General features: G+C 61.6%; 6 protein-coding genes across 6 annotated transcripts; 3 read left to right on the forward strand and 3 right to left on the reverse strand.

Annotated features, from left to right (window-relative positions):
- Nucleotides 1–5,170: 5,170 nt before the first annotated feature.
- Nucleotides 5,171–8,610, reverse strand: F751_4049 (Dihydropyrimidinase; the record flags this gene model as incomplete). Its single annotated transcript, XM_011403632.1, has 8 exons — nucleotides 5,171–5,386; nucleotides 5,738–5,981; nucleotides 6,249–6,349; nucleotides 6,620–6,794; nucleotides 7,095–7,454; nucleotides 7,684–7,845; nucleotides 8,009–8,130; nucleotides 8,353–8,610. The coding sequence occupies 8 exons, from the start codon at nucleotides 8,608–8,610 to the stop codon at nucleotides 5,171–5,173; spliced, it is 1,638 nt and encodes a 545-aa protein (XP_011401934.1).
- A 432-nt stretch (nucleotides 8,611–9,042) lies between these two features.
- Nucleotides 9,043–10,588, forward strand: F751_4050 (SWI/SNF-related matrix-associated actin-dependent regulator of chromatin subfamily B member 1-A; the record flags this gene model as incomplete). Its single annotated transcript, XM_011403633.1, has 3 exons — nucleotides 9,043–9,365; nucleotides 9,513–10,036; nucleotides 10,578–10,588. The coding sequence occupies 3 exons, from the start codon at nucleotides 9,043–9,045 to the stop codon at nucleotides 10,586–10,588; spliced, it is 858 nt and encodes a 285-aa protein (XP_011401935.1).
- A 227-nt stretch (nucleotides 10,589–10,815) lies between these two features.
- On the reverse strand, nucleotides 10,816–11,893 carry F751_4051 (hypothetical protein; the record flags this gene model as incomplete). The annotated part of the gene is made up of 3 exons (XM_011403634.1): nucleotides 10,816–11,013; nucleotides 11,215–11,399; nucleotides 11,635–11,893. 3 exons carry the CDS (start codon nucleotides 11,891–11,893, stop codon nucleotides 10,816–10,818), a joined length of 642 nt encoding a protein of 213 aa, XP_011401936.1.
- Nucleotides 11,894–12,637: 744 nt separating this feature from the next.
- Nucleotides 12,638–12,793, forward strand: F751_4052 (hypothetical protein; the record flags this gene model as incomplete). Its single annotated transcript, XM_011403635.1, has 1 exon — nucleotides 12,638–12,793. The coding sequence occupies one exon, from the start codon at nucleotides 12,638–12,640 to the stop codon at nucleotides 12,791–12,793; it is 156 nt and encodes a 51-aa protein (XP_011401937.1).
- A 904-nt stretch (nucleotides 12,794–13,697) lies between these two features.
- F751_4053 (Uncharacterized protein) lies at nucleotides 13,698–15,745 on the reverse strand (the record flags this gene model as incomplete). The annotated part of the gene is made up of 6 exons (XM_011403636.1): nucleotides 13,698–13,773; nucleotides 13,982–14,144; nucleotides 14,266–14,416; nucleotides 14,600–14,862; nucleotides 15,055–15,483; nucleotides 15,619–15,745. The coding sequence occupies 6 exons, from the start codon at nucleotides 15,743–15,745 to the stop codon at nucleotides 13,698–13,700; spliced, it is 1,209 nt and encodes a 402-aa protein (XP_011401938.1).
- A 1,075-nt stretch (nucleotides 15,746–16,820) lies between these two features.
- On the forward strand, nucleotides 16,821–18,481 carry F751_4054 (hypothetical protein; the record flags this gene model as incomplete). The annotated part of the gene is made up of 5 exons (XM_011403637.1): nucleotides 16,821–16,982; nucleotides 17,187–17,310; nucleotides 17,541–17,672; nucleotides 17,931–18,118; nucleotides 18,242–18,481. The coding sequence occupies 5 exons, from the start codon at nucleotides 16,821–16,823 to the stop codon at nucleotides 18,479–18,481; spliced, it is 846 nt and encodes a 281-aa protein (XP_011401939.1).
- Nucleotides 18,482–18,627: the final 146 nt, after the last annotated feature.

Below are 18,627 nucleotides of genomic sequence, written 5' to 3' on the forward strand. Positions count from 1 at the left end.
TGGTGAGCTGGGAGGTGGGCTGGGTGGAGGTGGCTCTGGCGGCGGGGACGGTGGTGGTGGGCTGGGAGGTGGGCTGGGTGGAGGTGGCTCTGGCGGCGGGGACGGTGGTGGTGGGCTGGGAGGTGGGCTGGGTGGAGGTGGCTCTGGCGGAGGACTTGTGGGAGGCGGGCTCGGCGGCAGAGATGGGGGTGGCGGGTTGGGAGGTGGGCTGGCAGTCATTGGGCTGGGAGGGGGAGATGTGGGTGGTGGCAACGGGCTTGGTGGAAGGGGGCTGAGGGCTGTTGGGCTGGGAGGCGGTGTGTCTGGTGGGGATGGGCTTAGGAGCATGGGTGGCGGTGGGGAGATTGATTGTGGAGATGGTGGGGGTGAGTTTGGCGGTGGGGAGGGCGACGGTGAGGCCACGGGAGGAGGTGTAAAAATGGGGGCGCTGGGGGGAGCAGGGGGAAGAATAGGAACGGGTTTGATTGGAACTAAGGGCGAGACTACAGGCGTGTTTGTGCTCGGATCCGTGTAGAGTGCCTGGGCGGTGCCCTCGGTAGAGGTGGAGCTGACAGATACAGTAGCTGATGTGGTCAGAGATGTAGGGTGGAGGACGACAGTGGCTTCATCCCCAGACTTGAATGTGATGACGATTGTCACAACTGGCACCAGAGAAGTCATAGTAACCTGGAGCGAGCATGCAACTGCAGCGCTGGTGTTGGGTGCGCAAAGTAGATTCTTCACGTCCACACTGGTGGTTGCTGGCGGAGGACTGGCCCGCCTTGGACTGGGTGTTGGAGGCCGCTTGGAGATGGGGGAGGGTGGGGACCTTAAGACCAGGGAGGGTGGGGGGCTGCTGTCGCGGTGTGGTGGCGGTGGGGAATGGACAGGTTTGGTGGGCGGTGGAGGCCTAGGCTTCTTGCGTGTGGGAGGGGGTGTCCTCTTTCCAGGGGGGCTCGGGGGTTTTAGAACTGCCCGCGGTGGGGGCGGCTGTGTCTCCTTTTTGGGTGGGGGTGGTGGGGACCTCTTTCCGGTCGGAGGAGGCTTTCCTCTTGAGGGTGGGGGCGGATACCGTCTCTGGGGAGGAGGCGGAGACGCCTTCTTGGGAGGAGGCGGAGACGCCTTCTTGGGAGGAGGCGGAGAGGCTTTCTTGGGAGGAGGCGGAGAGGCGTTCTTGGGAGGAGGCGGAGAGGCTTTCTTGGGAGGAGGCGGAGACGGTTTGGGCCTCGGGATGGGTGCTGGTGTCACATCCACAGTCGCCGACGTTACCAACATGGAAGTCAGGCACACCGCCTGGAAACCCTTGCTGTTGTTGCAGATGTTGTGGTCGCCCTTGTTACTGCTCCCGATGTTCTTGTTCCCGAGATTATTATTACCTGGGGGAGGAGGAGGAGCGATATCAAGAAGTGGTGAGCTTTCCAAGGAGAGGTACATCTACGCGATGCGGTTGGCGCAAGGAGTCTATTTGCAAACATGCAAACTCATGGTGAGGGGAGGAGGGGTCCAGGAAACTCGCCATTGTCAGGCAGTGGATGCTCACCCTTTTCCACAGGAGAGATAACTGATCAGTCCATGCAACATTGTTTCCCCGGGGTCTAACACTATTTTTACTTGCCTATGTTGCGTGATCCTACATTACTGGAACCGAAATTATGCCAGCCAATGTTCCCTGTCCCAATGTTCCCCATTGCATCGGCGCTGCATGCGGCCTCGCCTCGCCACAGGCATTCCACGCCCAGGAGGGCCTGGCATGAAGCACCAGAACATTTTTGGAGGGATTTGAGGCTGATTGCGGCTATTGGAAGGTCGAGTGACCCCAAGGGACCACTGCGGACTGATCCAGCTTCAGTATGCCCTTGACTCCTGGGGTAAGGCAGGCAAGAAACAGTGGTGAGAAATCATGAGAGGAGTTGGCGAGTTGGGATTTGGTAGGGTATAATGTGAGCCAAAGCGAATGCATCCGGGAACATACCTGCAGAACAGCGTACTGCTGTCTTCCCTGAGAAGGAGCACGGTGCTCCCAGATCTGCAGGTCGCAAGGGGAAGGGCATGGTGAGGGGGATTGTCGCCGAGGCACCTCGGATAGTTCCGACCCTGCAGGGCGCCCGGCCGGACCAGGTTCGTTCCTCAATGGCACACGTAAGTCCTTGATTGCACCGAATGCGCATTTCATAGCCAATGGGCTCTCACTTTGCACTCGGTAGTGCGTAGAAGGCTGTCTTGCAGGATGCCTGCGGGGGGTAAGGAATGGGAGTAGAGTGTGCGCATCTCCCGACGTATATCCACGCGGGGGGCGCAGCCTCTCGAATCGCCACCTTCGCCACCACAGACCTTCACGTAGAATGACTTCAATTGCACAAGGAGGAAGCACGTCAGCCACCAGCGGGTGCGGCCGCTGCCCCTCATCGGAGTATTGCGGTCCTCCCGTCGGGTGCAGAATTCAGATGCGCATGCTGCCCGTGGGACCTCCGTGTGCTCACAACGCTTAACAATAGGTCAAACCACCTAATTCTCAGACACAACGAAGGTGAGACTGCAAGTGGGTGTCTTAGGTTATGAATGGCGCCCCTCATGCTGAACCCAGAGGAGTTGCTCCCCCGACAAGGGGGTATCACAGGCGCGGTCGCTCCGGTCACGACCGCACGTCCCACATGGTATCCAGCGGTGAGCGGGTCGGACACTTTACATTCTTTCGGAGCCCGTAAATCAACTTAAAGCCTCCACAAATCTTTGTGATCCATTATTTGTGAGAATTTTAAGAATAAGTCTAGCTTGTAGCACCATCGGAGCTTCGCCGTGGAGATGCGGACAGATACCGGATTCACCCGGACATCGACCTCGCCGGAGCCACTGAGTGAAATACATCAAGCCCAAGAGAAGGCGAAGTTACAGGTTTCATGAGTGACCTGATGTGTTTTTGCCAACATTATAGGGCCCTCGATGCTACTGTGGCTCAATTTGTTCGCTGCAACGGCGGAGTGCCCTAGGCTGACTTAGCGCGCATGCAAGGGGCCCGACGATGACCAAGGCATACACCAGTTACAGGTTGAAGCAAGGACCCAATACCTTGTACGCAGGACGTTCACCAGAGAGGAGAGCCACACCTGTGTATGGATTTGCAAGTGGCACACCGGCTGTGGCCTTCCGGTCGTTGACGAGCGCTTGGAGAGGTAAGCCCGAATTTCATCGCACCATTTCCACTGTTTGTAAGATTTAAGCTGCTTACCACGAACAATCCCATATTAAAGGTTCAACTTAAAACTTCCGGGTTCAGCGCATTGCTAAGATGGGGGTCTTCCCTCCCCGCGATGGATTACTTGGACACGAGCACCACAGGGGTAATTCGTCAACCCTAACGCCTGTGGCATCAGGTACAACCTACCGCACATCTCCGGCAGTGTTCTTTACATCCATTCATACAAGAGCGTATCCTTACTTCTTGGAACGTCCGGTTGGTGTGGTCTGAACGGACAATTATCTGAAAGGGAAAAGGCTGGGCGGGGAATGGATCTCACTGCTGGGACCAGCCACCAGCGGGTGCGGCCGCTGCCCCTCATCGGAGTATTGCGGTCCTCCCGTCGGGTGCAGAATTCAGATGCGCATGCTGCCCGTGGGACCTCCGTGTGCTCACAACGCTTAACAATAGGTCAAACCACCTAATTCTCAGACACAACGAAGGTGAGACTGCAAGTGGGTGTCTTAGGTTATGAATGGCGCCCCTCATGCTGAACCCAGAGGAGTTGCTCCCCCGACAAGGGGGTATCACAGGCGCGGTCGCTCCGGTCACGACCGCACGTCCCACATGGTATCCAGCGGTGAGCGGGTCGGACACTTTACATTCTTTCGGAGCCCGTAAATCAACTTAAAGCCTCCACAAATCTTTGTGATCCATTATTTGTGAGAATTTTAAGAATAAGTCTAGCTTGTAGCACCATCGGAGCTTCGCCGTGGAGATGCGGACAGATACCGGATTCACCCGGACATCGACCTCGCCGGAGCCACTGAGTGAAATACATCAAGCCCAAGAGAAGGCGAAGTTACAGGTTTCATGAGTGACCTGATGTGTTTTTGCCAACATTATAGGGCCCTCGATGCTACTGTGGCTCAATTTGTTCGCTGCAACGGCGGAGTGCCCTAGGCTGACTTAGCGCGCATGCAAGGGGCCCGACGATGACCAAGGCATACACCAGTTACAGGTTGAAGCAAGGACCCAATACCTTGTACGCAGGACGTTCACCAGAGAGGAGAGCCACACCTGTGTATGGATTTGCAAGTGGCACACCGGCTGTGGCCTTCCGGTCGTTGACGAGCGCTTGGAGAGGTAAGCCCGAATTTCATCGCACCATTTCCACTGTTTGTAAGATTTAAGCTGCTTACCACGAACAATCCCATATTAAAGGTTCAACTTAAAACTTCCGGGTTCAGCGCATTGCTAAGATGGGGGTCTTCCCTCCCCGCGATGGATTACTTGGACACGAGCACCACAGGGGTAATTCGTCAACCCTAACGCCTGTGGCATCAGGTACAACCTACCGCACATCTCCGGCAGTGTTCTTTACATCCATTCATACAAGAGCGTATCCTTACTTCTTGGAACGTCCGGTTGGTGTGGTCTGAACGGACAATTATCTGAAAGGGAAAAGGCTGGGCGGGGAATGGATCTCACTGCTGGGACCGGGTGGGATTTGAGCTGGAGAGGGTTCAGCAGGACCCGGGAAAAGCTTCGAGGGGCAAATCTGGTCTGAGAGCACAGAGTGACCTTTACAGGATGCACACAGCTGGTTGGCCATGTGGATGAAGGCGCCAGAAGCACTCCTCCTTGATACTGAGTGGCATGTCGCTGTCCCAGACCTCTGTATCCCAGATTGGTTGCCGAGGTGCAAATCCACTTCGCCCACCATCTGGGGTAATTGTGCTTGCACACTGACTTGAATGTCAAGTAGGAATGCTTCTGACAGGTTGTGCAGGGTTGCTGTGGGAGGCAAGCGTCCTTCAGAGAGGGAGCATCTTCCCTTTCCAAACTCGGCATGGATTTCGTGGGGGTGCTGTGGCATAGGGCAATGCCCGCACACAGGGCTGCTGGCATGTGAGGAGCATGGCCAATCAGATTCCCATGAATGATCCTTCTGCGACATTGCATGCCAATCCCGGCCAGCGGCATTGGTCCGCTGGCGTGCCGTCGCGCTCACCCCTATGCGTAGGTCAGAGTCGCCACCCTCTGGGTGTCAGCATGCTTGACCCTGTGCCCAGAGGGGCAGGTGGGTGCGGTTCCCGGGACGACGGCGCCCAAGTCGTCAGGCCGGGAGCTCTGGAAGAGGGGCATAGGGATGAAGCGGCCAGAGCCGGCAGTCACATTAAGGTTGGTGCCGTCCCAGACGAGGCGGCCTCGGCTCAGTGTGAGCACCACCTGCAAAGACGGGGAGCAGGAGCCAGGGTGGGGATGAAGCGGGCCAGTATCTGGAGGCAGGCAGAATGGGGGGCCCATGGCGTTGAGCGCTGCAGTCCTGATCGCCTTCCCCCTTCTTGGCCCCAGGGGTGGGTAAGGGGGGCATCTCCTAGATCACAACCATGCCACTCGCAGTTGCTCCCCGCAAAAGCGTGGTGGCAGTGGCTGCCATGTGGCTGCTGGTGGGCGGTGGCTGGACGGCGTCTGGCACCGCAGTGTGGCCAGCTCCGTTCTTGCATTGGCACTGGACCATGTCACCCGGCCCCATACATAGCATTTGGTCCAATCCCCCACCCCCCTTCTCTTGCGCACCTTCCCGGTGACTTCCATGCCCTCGTACACGTTGACATCCACCGCGGAGTGATGGGTGGCCGCGCTGATGACGTGGCGCACGCTGGGGTCGAGCACGATGACGTCGGCGTCAGACCCCGGCGCCACGCTCCCCTTGCGCGGGTAGATGTTGAAGGCCCGGGCCGCGGCGGTGGAGGTGGCCCGCACAAAGTCGCTGGGGGTGGAGGCACCGCTGTTCACCATCGTCTCCCACACCACATGCAACCTTCAAGGGAGAGTGGCTGAGCTGGCGACGGCTTCGTGTTCGCGGTGGGGTCGGGGGTGGCGATGAGGGGGGGACCCCGGGACAAGGGGGAAGTGAGAGGCGGAAAGGGCGGGCAGATTGGGACGAGGGGGAGGCAGGAAGGTATGTGGGGGAGCTGGGTCGTCGCAAGGGGAGATGCGCCGGAGTGCAAGGGAGCAGTTAACGTGGGGTTCCCCCCCTCCCCACCCACCCACCGACAACTTCACAAAGTACAGGGCCGCCCCTCACCTCTCCTCAATGCCGTTGACGCCATTGGGGATGGCGCGGAAGTCTTCCTTCCCAGCCGCCTTTTGCGTCGAGTTGAACACCGCGTGATCCGTGCCCACAATCTTGCGGGGGGCGGGGGGCGCAGGGGGAGGCGAGGAGTTCAGCACTGCTTACGCATTCATTGAAAGTTCAAGGAAAAGTTTCGAGAATCCCAGGGTGTGACCTGGCAGGACGCACTCTAGCTTACCCCTTGGGCGGGGACTCTACAGACCTAGTGTTGCTTCCACCCCCCTGACCCTCTCTCACCTCGCCCGGCCCTCCCATGTCAGGCCCTTCCCACCCCTCTCCCTTTGACCCCCGTAAAACCTCCACCCCCTAAGTAAACCTCTCACCTGGAGCACGCCGCCTGCCAGCGCCTGGCGCACCGACGCCCTGTGCGCCGTGGAGCGGATGGGGGGGCTCATGACATGGGCGGCGGCCACCGTGAAGTTGGAGTCCCACATGCTGTCCTCTGTCAGCGCCAAGGCGGAGATAACCGTCTCGCCCACCACCCGCTGGCCGTGGCGCCTGGCGCGGAGGCAGAGAGGATTCTAGGTTTGGGTATGGTGGGAAAGAGGCAGGGGGGGGTGCGGTTGGGGGGTGCTGCCGGGAGCAGCATGGGTCGGGAATGAAGCAGACGCTCCTGGAAACTGAGTATCGTCCTATGGCGTCAGCATGCAAAGCATGCCTGGGCCGCCCTCGCAGCTCATGACTCCCCAGTTCCCCGCACATTTGCACCGTGCACCGAGCGTAGCGGCTGCCTGCTCCGACCCTTCATCCCCCACGTCCGGTCACCGCCACCACCCCCCCCCCCGCTCATTTGCGCACCTGGCGGCCGCAATCTCGTCGGCGGCGCCCCCCGACATGACGTGCACGACGTACAGGCGGGCCCCCGCCAGCCCGGCCAGCCGGATGGCTCTGCCCGTGGCCTCGTCCTCGAGCGCGGCGGGGCGGGAAAGCGCATGGCCGTGCGGCGCAGTGACGCCGCGCGCCGCCACGCGCTCCTGGCCCCAGGCCACCGCCGCACCGTTCTCGGCGTGCACCTGGGCCAGCGCGCCCAGCGCGGCGCAGCGCTCCATGCCGCGCAGGAGCGCGTCGTCCTCCACCATGAAGGAGCCCTTGTAGGCCATGAAGAACTTGAAGGAGTTTATGCCCTGGGCGGCCACGGTCGCCATGTCGCGGGACACCCTGCGTGGAGGTGGTGGGGATGAGAGCGGGTGAGGGGGGACGACAGGTGCTGTGGGGTGTCGGGAGTGGGGCGTCCAGGCAGGAGGCTCACACACTAGCTGGTACGTGACAAGCTCCACGATCAATCTGCTTCCTGTCTGCAACACCTCCTGGACAGAGTCGGACCACCTCACACATCCCTGACATGTATTAAAAATCTCTCCATCCCCCCGTCCAAGGGCACACTCACTTGTTGGACCAGGAGGTGACGGCCATGTGGAAGCCATAGTCCATGACCCCGTGCCGTGCTTTCTTACGCCAGGCCTCCAGGCCCGCCAGCAGGTCGTGCTCCACAGGCAGCACAAAGTCGATGTGCATGGTGGTGCCCCCCGCCAACGCAGCTCGCTGGCCACTGCGGCGGCGAGGAGGGTGGGGGGTGGTGGGGTGCTGGGGTGTGGGCATGCCGCACTGCAACAGACAACACCCCCTCGCTCATGTGGAGGGGTGCTGGGCAAGGAACGGAGACCGTGCTCTCTGCACCCAACAGCACCCTCTTCCCCCTTTGAGGCGTTGACCTAGCAAAGTCGTCGCAGGAGACTTGGCCCATGAATGGCATGTCCAGATGTGTGTGAGGATCGATGCCCCCCGGCATGACCAGCTTCCCAGTGGCATCCAGCACCTGCATTCCTCCCGTCAGCTGTGTCCCAGGGACAGGGGGTTGGGGCTGGGTTAGTGAGCAGTGTGATGGAGAGCCCAGACACTGCCCAGGCGTTGGGCTGGGTACTGTGCATTTCAAGCCCCTCCTCCTGAGGAGCAGGGCTGGCCCATGCCAATGCACCACAGTCCGCGAACTCTGTGGAAGAGACGTAATGACTTTCCCCACGTCACTGTGCAGGCTGTGCAGCCCCCAACAGCGCACCTGTATGTTGGGCTTGACGGCCACTATGATCTCGTCCCTGATGAGGACATCAGCGACGACGCTGTACTCTGCATTGACAACCGTGCCTCCCTGATTGGGGCATTGGCGGTGAATGATGAGAAGAGGGAATTGGTGAGCTGGATGGTCGGCCAATGCGTGTGGGATGGGGCACAGGATGGTACAGGCCTGCTCGTTCACAAAGAAAACCCTTGCAAGGGAGCCGAAACCCCACCAGCCATAATCCGCACCGCTGTCCATGTACCTTGATGAGTATCTCGGAACCTCGGGAGGGAGCAGCAAATGCCAGAAGCGCTGTTGTGATCACCAATGCCCTCCATGGGAAGTTTACAGACCACGACCGAGTGCGGCCACGGCACCTCGCCCTGGTACGCATCCTCCTCGCACAACCCTGCATCGAACAAGATGGGTGGCGTGACCCAGCAATTGCCCGGATTGCTGCAATCCTGGATGTTTTCACGGTTTGGCACTGTGCCAGTCACTCCGTGTCGTAAGTGAGGTCCTTTCGAACGACGAGGAGAATCTCCGAGAGGCGTACATCATCAGGCGCCTTCATCTCCGTGATGAAATGTCCTGTAGACGTCGGATGTGCAGCAGGTCCCTCCAACATCACCCCGAAACCTCGTTACTTAAGCATGATTGTTTGATGAAGCGCTGTGACGTCGCGGGGAGATGACCACCGTGACCAGTCCCGCTCCGTGCCAGCTGCCCAACCCACCGCCCAAGCCCTCCATCCGGGATGTGGTCCCTGTCACCCTGCGCTTGGAGTACAAGGGTCGTCGCATCGCGGACAAGTTCCTGTGGAACAGCGGGGAGGAGCAGGCCGTGGTGGCGGAGTTTGCCCGCACTTTTTGCCAGGACCACGGCTTGTTCGCCTGCCACGCACCCACGCTGGCCGCAGAGCTTTCCCGGCAGGTGAGGGCGTGGCTGGTAGCCCTCCCCCCCGCCAGCACGGAGCATGAGCCGGCCCCGGCCCCCGACCTGCAAACCATCAGGTGAGGGGGGGATTGCGTGTGATGGTGGGAGGGGCAGCGTGTTGCCCCTCGCCCTCTGTCCTCCTCCTCCCTGTTCAGGCTCGATCGTGCTCTGTCTCTTCATTTCGACATCCATCGCCTCCACCCCTTCCTCCCACTGCGCCCCAGGCTAGACTGCATCGTGGGCAACGTCCGGCTGCAGGACCGGTTCCAGTGGGACGTCTCGCGCATCGATCCCCAGGGCCCCGAGATCTTCGCGCAGGGCCTGTGCCGCGATCTGGGCCTGCATGGCCCCTGGCCCATCGAGGTGGCCATCGCGGTCCGCCACCAATTGGCGCTGCTGGCGCGCCAGGGGGCGGCCGCCGCGGTGGGAGGCGAGGGCAATGTGCGGACGGCGGGCGGCGGGGGAGCGGCGAGCGGCGGGGAGGCGGCGAGCGGCACCACCCCACCCCACGTCGAGCACGAGGAGCCGGGGGAGTGGGGCCCGCGCGTGACGGTGCTGACGCGGGAGGAGCTGGCGGCGCTGATCTCGGCCCGGAGCGAGGCGAGCCGGGGGGCCGGCGCCTCGGCCACGGCATCGGACGGCTCGAGGCGGGGCCCTGGCCAGAGCCAGGGCCAGGCGTCGCCGGGGCAGGAAGGCCCGTCCCTGGGCGCGTCCCCCGCGCTCAGCGGGCGCCAGCTGCGCAAGCGTCGTGGCGCCCGCCTCGCCGAGCTGGTCTCCTCCGAGCTGGCCGGGGACGGCGCCCGCCCCGTCGCCGCCCCGGGGTCCTCAGGATCGCCCCCCGGGGATCCCGCGCCAGGCGCCCCACGCGCCCCTCGGGGCGCCGATGATGGAGGGGATGGGCGCCGCCGCCGCCGCCGCCGCATACGCCTACCCTGGGCCTGGGCTGGCCGGGCAGGCGGAGGCCCAGCTGCAGGCGGGGCGCTTGGTGGCTCCCGACCCCGGGCCCGACGCCTTTGGCATCGGGCCTGCGGGCACGTACCCCGTGACCCAGGCGGCGCCCCGGGCCCCGCCCGTGAGCCAGTTTGCAAACCTCTTCCCCGACATGTTTTGAGGAGCGATGGGTGGGACCCATCCACGTCCCTGACCTGACCCTGCAACGTGCTCCCTGTGCCCCTCCCTGTTCATGCACAACTCTTCTTTCTCGAGCAATGTGCCTGGCGTAATGCACTCCCGACGGGGACCCACACAACTGACATACACCCTTCCCCATTACTATTTGCCATGACCAGACCACATGTAGGCAGCACATGGAGATGGGCTGCCTGTTGCCATGGGCTGACCCAGGAGGGAGTTGAGGGAAGGAGGTGGGGCGCTGGGCAATGCGGTCAAGAGGCAACAGGTTAACAGAGGGAGCTCTGAGACCCATTGAGGCTGCATGCCAGGCATGGGGTTGCCCCCGGGACAGCCACCCAACGGCTGCATAGTACACCAGGGGGCGTTTGCAGGGCGAGGAGCACCTGCTGCCCATCAGAGGTCCTTCTTCACAATCCCGTCGACAGTGGGATGGGAGGTCCCTGCCGGCCGCGTGGCAGCGACGTTGTCCCCCGCCCGTTCGAGCCTCCTTGCGCTGTCGTTGCCGAGGAACGCCACCTCGTCTGCGGCAGCAGCGCCCTTGCCCTGCAAAGCCAGCAGCTTCCCCCTCAGCACATGCTTGTCGCGGTTGACCTGCGAATATTCATCAGTGGAGAAAGAGGCGAGGGTTAATTGACATGTAGAAGTGGGTCTCGGCGAGGCCCAGGAGGGCATTCAGGGCTGCATGCCACCAAGTCGCCCAGCCATGCCGTCACCACAACTATTGGGAAACCGAGGAAAGACATATTGATAACGTGGGAACCTGCTGGCCCCCCAAAGGAGTCCCAAGCGCACCTGGTACACGACCCACAGCACCGCCCAGGAGGACAGCGTGAAGAGCGCCAGCCAGAAGTTGCGCTCGTTGCGGTACTGGCGCGCCAAGAGCATGACCAGGATGTTGGGGTCCCGCCGATTCTCTAGCTTGGCCACCTCCGCCTCAGAGGACAGCATGGGCCCGATGCAGAACGTCACCGACAGACCTGGCGGTAGACGATGGCATGCGGTGGACATTGGACGCTTGGCAGGCAAAGAATCCAAAGCAGGGGGGCTCTATGACTTCAGAGGAGCTCTGGCTGGGGAAGAGGATAGCCTCAAAGCCTGCACCCATGTCAGCAGGCACCACCTCCACCCTGGGTCAGGCATCCTGGCGATACCAGGCCAGCTCCGTGCACACAGACAGCCGAGATTCACCCACTGAGAGAGCACCACACTCACCCGCGATGAGCAGGGCAAAGTGGATGATCTCAATGGGACCTCGCACCCTCGCTACAAGGAGGGTCTCCACGAACCGGAGGACACCCCTCCTCACCAGGCGGGGGGCTGGCGCGGACAGGAGAACCACCAGGACGACGGGCAGGGGGAGCAGAACCCAGGCAAGGAATCTCCACCAGGTGAAGTCCTGGGTGCCTCCGCCCAGCACGTCTGGCACCGACCCGAGGTTGAGGTCATTCTCGACGGAGCCAACATACCCCATTATGATGAGGCGCTCGGAGATGATCAGGCCTTCAACACTCCAAATCACGCACGATTTACTTGACAGTGTTCTGATCCGGATTGATACGGGACGAAGACAGGTTTGGCAGGGACATACAAGGACCACGTCGCCCATGCGAGCACAACTAAAGCACGACTTCCCATCAGATTCCAGCCCAATTGCATTACAAACTTCTTCCTTCAGTCCCTCCTCCCATCCAACAGTGTTCAAAATCGAAATGTATAATTGCTTTCAGTACAGAAGTTTACCATCTGATCTTGCATGGGCTTGCGTTCACCAGTCGCTGGCACAATGGATTGGTTCTATCTAGGCAATGCCGGTGGGAGGCATCGGCACGCTTACTGAGCGGGCATTTCCCAGCTTTGAAAGGGGTCCATCCTCTATTGGACCATCAGAGTAGAGTTTTCAGCCAGTCAAATGACTCATCCCAAACCATTTTTCTCTCGAGGGTGTGCAAGGCACAGTCGGGATGAACAACCTGGGCTCATTCAAATTTGCGTGGCCAGGCAGCCAGCGATGTATATTCTCACATCTGTGGACTGCCGGTCCAGCTTCCACAGGAAGCTTGCGGAAGATAGTCTCCAGTTCATGACCTGAAGCATTTAATGCAGGTGCAAGCAAGGCTAGGGTCATTCGTTCACCCTGCCAGTTCACTCTGGATGAATGGCAGCAGCCCCAGCAGCTTCCTCGACTGGGACCTGACTAGTGATAGATGCTAATGCGATGATGTTATCGATGTCCCTCACGATCCGAGACACAACGAACCATGCAGGATGTCAGAAAACTTCTGAAAGGGGTACGCAGAACCGGGCGCGCGCGCGCGAGTATGTTTCCGTAGGGGTGCTCCCCCTGTCGATGCTGCCAGAATGTCTCATCTAGGCGAGCCCGGTTCCGGAGGGAGGCTAACACAATAAAGCCAAGCCTCTGGTTATCATGAGGTGTCAAAGAAGGGCCATCTGTTCTCTTAAACGCTCGCCTGTCCTCTCGTTGTTACTGTGAACTGTACAATCCCCTCTTGCGGATCCGTTGTTTCGGGTGCCCCTCAACCCACTGAATACCGATGAGTGGCTTCTGGACAGACTCTTGGTGGCCCATGCCGGAGACGGAGAAGAGCAGTGCCTGCACGGCGCCTGTTTCGGTAGTGAGTGTCTGGGAACGCATCGGGCATTGTTGCGGTTGCAAGTCGTCCGGGAAGCCTTCCATTCCTCGAAATGCTGAACCGCCTCTCCAAAATCCATCCAACGCCGCAGAAACCATCCGCGCGGGTGTCTTCCGAGTCAGAGTCCACTTTCTGGCCGGTCTGGTGGACCTCGCACTACAAAACGCCTCATGACCACGACGCCCCACTGGTGGTGGGCCTTTCCCTCCTCTCTGTACGCTAGCCTTCATCAATGTAGAATGCATCACCGCGAGCCCGATGGCATCAGAGCCACTCCACGGGACGCGGCCCTTGTCACACAACCATCATCACTGATCACCCTGAGTGGACAGATCCTCGCACGGCCATCCATACCACACCCATGCACATGATGATTGAGATTTGTCTTCCAAGCCACCTTTTTGTTTATGAGAGGAAAGAGAGAGGTGTACGTTGCCAGCCATCAGGCAACCCTGGCGGGCACTGATGATCCAAGCAAGAGCGCTAACCATGCTCATTTCCAACCAAATAGACTGTACAAAAATCTGAGATGTTGGCCGAGCACAAGGAAGGATATAGGGTTTGGCAATTCAAAACGGGGAATATCATCCAATTCCCACACATTTAGGCATGAGTCGGCAGGCGTCAGGTGCTGTAATTGAACGTAGTAAAGAAGGGTTGCCACCGTGTCGCAACAAGTTGTTTCAATGCAGGATCCAGCCTGTGGGGAAAGGAGATTCGTGGGAGAGTCTCGCTGCATGGAGGTTCGTTTTGTAGATGCTGCAGCATCACCGCAGCACTCACACGCAGTCAACTTCTCAAATCAATCACTGCGCTGTGTCTGCATGTGGCTTCACGGAAACCTTGTTTGTCCGAGCTGCCCGGCCATGCAGACAGCCACAGGCACTCCCACCACCCATGACTCCCACCGCTCTAGGTCATTCTTCTTAAAGTCGGCAAGTGTGGAGCAGTAGTGCTGGACGTCGGGCTCCACCCTGTCAAAGCCAGCGAGGCCCAGCCTGTCATAGATGGATCGCAGCGTGCCCACAGCATCAGCCTCCAGCTCGGCAAAGCTCACCTCGACCAGGTTTCCTGTGAGGTCGAGGAAGGGATGGGGCTGGTTGGTAATGTAGTGTGCGCCGGGCCGCTTACCACCCCCTCCCTCCTCATGGTTGTGCCCCAGCCGAGTTGCCATGTCCATCACGAGTCGTACCGGGGGGGATGAGTGGCTTGGCTGCCTGGTACGCATCATGCAGCAGGCTGAACTGATCCAGGATGAACCTGGTGACGTCTGGCGGCGTCATCCGCTGCAGGGCGGTGTATGGGTAGTAGGAGTCCGCCATGTGCGCCGCAGAGGAGAAGACCTGGGGCGTTTGGTTGGGGTGAGGTGTGTGTGCACATGTTCCGCTCACTGGTGGACCGTGGGAAATGGGTGGGTCCAAACGCCGCTGCGTGCCAGTGCGCGCGACGGCTGGCCCTTGACGAGGGACTGCGCTTTCTCCATGCACCGGCGCTGCCAGCCAGCCCCACACTCGCGGCCCTCGCACCGTGTAGGGGTCGCGGTGGATGTAGATGAACTTGGCACGGGGGAAGAGCTTGAGGAGGAGGGGTACGCGCGCGGTGTGCACAGGCGACTTGAGCAGCAGGGGCTTGTGCCCGCCGGCCCGCAGCGTGACCTTTTTCAGGAACCAGGTGAAGGCGTCCAGCCAGCGGGCGGTGTCGGCGGCGCTCGCGGACTCCAGCTGGTAATAGGGCTGGAAGAGGGCCTGGTCCCGCATCATCACCAGGGGCATGTATGGGGACGTGCCGCCTGGTCGAACGGAGTTGGGGGGCCCGTGGATCCCTAGGCAGCAGGCAAACACCGGGGTTGGGTTCAAGAGTCTGCAGCCCATCCAAATGCAGCCTCTGTAGGGCCCAAATGTAGGCCTGGCTCCTGCTACCATCCCGCAGCAGGCCTGCGGTGCTCAGCCTCTTCGAACCCCACCCACCCACCCTCATCCACACGTGCCTGTCAGGGCGCAGACTGCAATCTCGTCCTCGGCGGGAGTCTGGAAGCTGAGGGCCATCGCGTCCATGGGCCGGGTGGGGTCCAGCAGCGGGGCGGCCAGGCGAGCCAGCGCCGGCCCCAGGGTCAAAAAGGCAGACGGGAATCCGGCCGCTAGGGTGTCCACACAGGCGAAGCGGGCGTCGCGGGACAGGAGGTTGTGCAGGTGGGTGGTGCCCGTGCGGGGGTGCCCCAGGATAAAGACGGGGTCCGGGTGGAGGTGGGTGGCAGCCACCCTGCGCCGCATCAGCACCCAGTCCGGCACGGCCAGGAGGCTGTTCACCGCCGACAAGAGTGTGAGGAAGCCGATGCGGGGGGCGTAGGGCCACCAGTCGAGCCGGCCGCCGTGGCGCCAGAGGAAGGAGAGCCAGGCGGGGAGCGTGACGCCTGCAGGCGCGCGTGCGCGCGTGTGTGTGAGTGAGTGTGAGTGAGTGTGAGTGAGTGTGTGGGTGGGTGAGGGCCCCTGTGATAGGGCGCTGCCCAACCTTGGCCAGATCCCTGCATCGCCTGGCGGGGACCTACCACTGAGCATGTTGTTCTTGAGAGCAAAGGTGTGCCTGTGGGTCAGGGTCACCGTGGGTGAGCCCTGCACGTCAATGCAGCGATATTCAGCTTGCTGGTCCTCCATCCCGCCGACTTGATCAGGCATTCCGGTCAAGTTCAGGGGGCGGACGAAATTCCAGGGGCATCCGGCGCTTGGTATATTCAGATATTAACATATCTCGCTTGTATTGTCGCATCCCTTTCACGATGGGGACACATGCCAACAACTCCTCCTCCGTAACACACTCGGGGAGATCGCGCGCGCCGAGACCGCGGATCGTGTCCGAAACGCGACTTCACCATCAAGCTGGAAACAAAAGGGCTAGTGTGCATCTACAACGTGGCATCAATCCTCTTCTAATGTTTGGCATGGTCCATTGAGCGAAACCCGGTCCCACGATGACGCGACACATTCGCAGCTTGGCCAGTCTGGCTCGGAGGTCTAGGCTAGTCCTCCCGAGCCCGGTTCTGCAGCCGCCAGCTGGCCCAAATTTGGAGTTTGTAGGACCCCATGCGCAAGCATCATCCTCCATCCCCTGGGTGGGCTTGGCAGTCGCTGGGCTGTTGGCGACTCCCGTGACTGCAGCCGCCCTCTCCCCCGACCCGGCGTCTGAGGAGCGTGCAGCTGCCACCCGCGATCTGGTGTCTGGGACCACAGCCGATCGCGAGGCAGCTGTTAGTCTCCTGTCCCGCCTCACTCGCGATCCCGATGGCCATGCCGCACTCCTAGCTACCGGTGCGCTTCCGGCACTGGTGCACGTGGTTACAAGCCGGGAGATCGACAGCCAGGTGGGTGGCCTCATAGAAGTCCTGATTGGCGAGGGGGGTGGTGCACAGCCCACCCACTCCCTGGATGTGCCCGATAGCCAGATCTGCCTGTCGTGAGCGCAGAGCCACGAGAGAGGCGACTGAGGTCAAACGCCCCAGCTCGCAATTCTATATCTCCGCAGGTCCGTGTGATTGCGCTGGGCTGTGTGGCAGACCTCCTGGCCTACCTGCCTGCCCGACAACCCTCGCCCGACACAGCACTACTGCTGGATGAGATTGCGGCCGTCCTGCAGGTGGGGCTCACGCCGTGCAGGTTGGGAAAGGTTTTGGCATGGACCCTGCCTGCTGTGCATTCCCGGCAGGGACCCCATTGCAGCCCATGTGGCCTACCCGGCGGTGACCTCGCACACCGCATGCAGGCACGGAACGACTGGGGTAGCGGCCCAGGCGACGGCGCGGTGGGCAGGGCGCATGCGGCCCGCGTCCTGCAGCACCTGCTCAGCCAGCCTGAGGGCCATGCTTCGGTGAAGAAAGCGGGAGCACTGGATGCCCTGCTCGCACGCAGCGCTGAGCTGGTGGGTGGCGCGTTGCGTGCAGGCATGGTGGGAGTACCGCTGTGAGCACATGCGCGGGGCACGTCCACTGCGCGGTGTCGTGTGTGGTGTGGTGAGAGGAGGGCATGTGGGGCTGCCATGCTGCGCTCATTCATGCTATGAGCCTGGCAAGTCAGGGCCCCGGCCTGTGATCCGCAGCCGCCTCCCCGTCCTCTCCATTCTCAGGCCAAGGAGAGCGCAGAGGAGGGTGGCACCTACCCCTCCCTGGCAGCTGTGCCAGGCAACCTGAATTCGCTGAACTCTGTGGAGGAGGAGCGGGCTCTGGCTGCAGCCCTGTATGGGCTCACCGGTGCGGCGGTTGTGCTCCTGCCTTGTGGCTCACACCGATATTGTGGGAGTGAAACCCGGGATGCATCCAGAAGAAGTAGGAGCCTTCACATATGGCATGGGATCATGCATGCATGCATGTTTTTTGGCATGCATGGCGTGTCTGATTAGCAAGAAGAGTGCAGCCCTGGCCAGAGCCACTCTTGGTCAAACAGCTCAAGATCAAAGTGCCCTTCCTGCCCCTCTCTCCAGGCTCAGAGCTGGGGGTTCAGGATGTGCTGGTGTCCGAGGAGACCCTGAGGGGCCTGATGCGGTGGGTGCTGTCCCAGGATCCTCTGCTCCAAAGGGCTGGGGCTGGGGCGGTCGCGCGCATTGTCTGCTCAGGTGTGTTGCGGGAGGGGGTGGAGCGGAAGAGGGAGGGGGCAGTGGGCAGGGACGGGGAGAAGGGGAGGTATTCTTGTGATGCAGGGAAAGCTTTGAGATGCCAGGACCAGCGCGGGGCATGGCCTGGGTCACTGCACCCGCACACAGCCACACCAGGCTAGGCTGACTGAATGAGGAGGTGCGGCCTCCGCGGTCAGCCTGCAGACTTCCCGCGCATGGCCCCGCCGGCCAATGACCCCTGGATCTCACACCGCGCAGGCCCCTCCCAGGCCACCTCCGTCGCCGACCTGGGCGGGTTTGCAGCCGTGGTGGCGTCCCTGGCCTGCAGCGACCCCCAGGCGCGCTGCTATGCGGCCGCCGCCGTGCGCAAGGTCGCGCAGTTTGGGGGGCCGCTGGCCGGGCGCCTGGCGGCCGAGCCGCGGCTGGTCCCCGTGCTCCTCGCCTGCGTCGTGTCGCGTGGCGCGGCGGGTGACGGCGGCCCCGCCGCCGGCGCGGCGACGGCGGCCGCCCGGAAGTTGGGCCTGGCCCCGTCCGGCGGCGGTGGCGGCACGGCCACCTCGCTGTCGCAGGCGGAGGCCGCGCGGGGGAAGGACAGCGTTGAGGGGCTGCAGGGCAGCGTCCGGCGGGGGGTGCAGCGCTGCGGGCTCATGGCCCTGGCCGCTGCAGCGGGGGAGCGCCAGCTGGCGCTGAGCCTGACCGCGGGCGGGGCGGTGGAGGTGCTGCGCAGGGAGCTGGCCGCCTCGGCCTACGCAGGGGAGCTGGAGGGCCTTGCCAGGGACACTCTGGCGCTGCTGGAGCCCAAGCGATGACTTCTGTTCTGGAGAGGGATTGAAAGGTTGTCTCCTGGCCCATGCCCTGGTGCTCATGCATGTGCAAGCTTGCCAGCTCATGTGGCTTCCGAGTCCAGCATTTGAAAGGATACGAAGCGAATCCCCCCCCATTCCAACATCGCCCG

The sequence above is a fragment of the Auxenochlorella protothecoides genome, assembly GCF_000733215.1.
Source record: "Auxenochlorella protothecoides strain 0710 unplaced genomic scaffold scaffold46, whole genome shotgun sequence".
Lineage (NCBI taxonomy): Eukaryota > Viridiplantae > Chlorophyta > Trebouxiophyceae > Chlorellales > Chlorellaceae > Auxenochlorella > Auxenochlorella protothecoides.